The sequence below is a fragment of the Nematolebias whitei genome, chromosome 1 (assembly GCF_014905685.2).
Source record: "Nematolebias whitei isolate Nwh7 chromosome 1, NemWhi1, whole genome shotgun sequence".
Lineage (NCBI taxonomy): Eukaryota > Metazoa > Chordata > Actinopteri > Cyprinodontiformes > Rivulidae > Nematolebias > Nematolebias whitei.
Window position 1 is genome coordinate 32,880,720 of NC_056498.1, and position 2,502 is coordinate 32,883,221.

At 36.2% G+C, this 2,502-nt stretch overlaps 1 protein-coding gene across 1 annotated transcript in view; it reads left to right on the plus strand.

Moving 5' to 3' along the window:
• LOC119416465 (thialysine N-epsilon-acetyltransferase) overlaps positions 1 to 2,074 on the plus strand; it is a gene marked incomplete in the record, with an annotated part of 22,661 nt that extends 20,587 nt beyond the window's left edge. The window contains 3 exon segments of the mRNA XM_037683703.1: positions 1,272 to 1,373; positions 1,463 to 1,503; positions 1,650 to 2,074. Coding sequence (XP_037539631.1) covers positions 1,272 to 1,373; positions 1,463 to 1,503; positions 1,650 to 1,817 — 311 coding nt within the window.
• Between the last annotated feature and the right edge of the window lie 428 nt (positions 2,075 to 2,502).

Below are 2,502 nucleotides of genomic sequence, written 5' to 3' on the forward strand. Positions count from 1 at the left end.
CTGAGGCAGGCTTGAAACACAAGAGTCAGGGTGGCTTCTGGGTAATACCAGATGGCTAGGCCTCAGGCTGACGAAGCCTCTTGGATGAGGGGCGAAACGTTTATTTTTAACAAAAAAAACGAAGTCCAGATGACATGATTCAACCTTTTTTGTTATTTTCTCTAGAATTTTTGAGATGAAAGTTAGATTAGGTACTGTATAAGTTTATAATTGCCCAGGATTCCTGAGTTGAGATTATGTTTCTTAATTAAAGGTTTAATTACAGCAATCTTAAAAACACTGTGGTACGTAACCATTCATTAGAGACAAATTAAGTAGATCCAAAATGTGGATATTAAGATTACCTCTTTAAATAGTCTGGTTGAGATCTAGCAGACATGTGGATGGTTTGCATGAAGCTATTCTCGACAATTCAGAGCTCAACAGGACAGAAACGGTCTAAACGTATATCAGGTTCTAGTGACATTTTTAAAGTTGCCTCATCTGACAGAGAATCAGAGGCGATAGTAGGAAGGATGGTTTGAATTCTTTTCCCTAACTGATATAATTTTATTTATAAAGAATCTCATGAAGTCATCACTGCTTATAGTTGTATAGTTCAACAGTTAGGATTTTTCATCAGACTAGCTATGGTACTGAAAAGAAACCTAGGGTTATTTTTATCCTCATCAAAGGTGAATAATATACAGTTCTAGCTTTATGGAGCACTTTTTTATAAGTTCGCAGGCTATCTCGCCAAGATAAACAAAATTCTTAAAAATTACAATATTAGGTCTCAATAAAATTGGAACGCTATTTCCTTTCTTGCTTTCTAGATGCCTGTTTTAAAGTACGTAACTCGGAATTGAACCTAGGAGCCATTTTCCTCTGATTACTTTCAGAACAAGACTATAACAAGAGATACTGGCGTGCACTCCCTAGTGGCTGATTTACCTTTGACACTACCACAACCATGTAAATTAGACACATTTACAGTATATTTAGTGCTCTGTGAAGAATTTAATTCTTTGGGTTTTGTTTACTCTAAAGGTTAATTTACAAGTGTATTACGTACTGTTGGTACACTCGTTAAGACAGTCAGCACTGAAACGCTCGATAATGAATCAAATGGAGATAGTTTCCCTTCATTTTATGTGGCGTTCCGAGTCCCTTTCTGCGAAGGCACTTGCCATTACTGAACAGTTTAGTAATGTTTTTCATTGTAAAATACTTAAACTAAAATAGCATGCAAAGCTTTAAATGCACTCAAATGTCTTTTTTTGTGCTTTCAGGCCACACAAAGATAGGCTATGCACTTTATTTCTATTCCTACAGCTCATGGTCAGGAAGAGCTGTTTTTATGGAGGACTTGTACGTCATGCCAGAGTTCAGAGGTAGAGGAAATTCACTCATTAACAAAATGAAGTTGTGTATTTTTCGTGGAAACGAAATCTCAAGTTATGTTCAATGTCTTGTCTTTCAGGGAAGGGCATTGGTAAAGCGCTTATGAGCAAGGTGGCCCAAGTAAGTCACATTAAACATTTTTAAACTAGTTCCAGGGGAGAAACATGTTTTAGAACCTCTTCTGTCCCCGTGTGGAAAGTTTAAACATGTCGGAATACTGTCAGCGTACGTCTCTTATTGGTTTCTTTTGTTTTGTTGTCTTGCAGCTGGGCCTGGCTGCTGGCTGCAACCAGCTCAATTTTACGGTTCTGGACTGGAACAAATCATCTCTGGACTTCTACGTCAGCCAGGGCTGCTTCAACATCACAACTGAAATGGGTTATCACTGCATGCGCTGCGAGGGAAAGGCACTGGAACATCTGGCTCAACCATAATCAACTCTGAGCTCGTGACCTTACGACCTTTGGAACCACGAGATCAACTCGGAACAATACAACACTTAGGGGTCCACTAAATAAAACAAATAAAAAAGCTCAGTCTGCTAAAGCCATCCTAAAACATGTATCAGATTTATCACTCATATTTGAACACTTAGATTTTCATGCTTCCTTGGTTATCCTGGATTAAATTATGGGTAACAGTTTTTATACGTTTACTTTAAAATTAATTTATTATTAAGGGTTATTTGCACTAAGTGTAAAAATGCCTTCTGGATATTTTTGTTGCTTTTTTTTCCAAAGTCAAAACTTTGACAATCTTTGGTTCACTTACAACCAAAAACACAGGTAAAAATATATATTTTAACAATAATTGGCAGCGTTTGAATTTATTTAGCAAAAAATACACTTTTAAAAGAGCTTAACGTTCATCTCTAATTCATGTCTAAAAGTCTCCCACTGAATTTACCGTTAGCTAGATGGACAAGGATGCTAACTTTCCTCGCTAACGAGTATTTTTCACTTGTTTCTTTCACTTTTTTCATGATTTAAAAAAATATGTAGTGTAAGAATCACCAGATTAATTGTTAGCCAGCATACATTTCCAACTGACAAAGGTTATTTAATATAATCTCTCTTCATTTTCTCTGTTTTTTGTTAAACGGTAATTTAAAAATCCAGA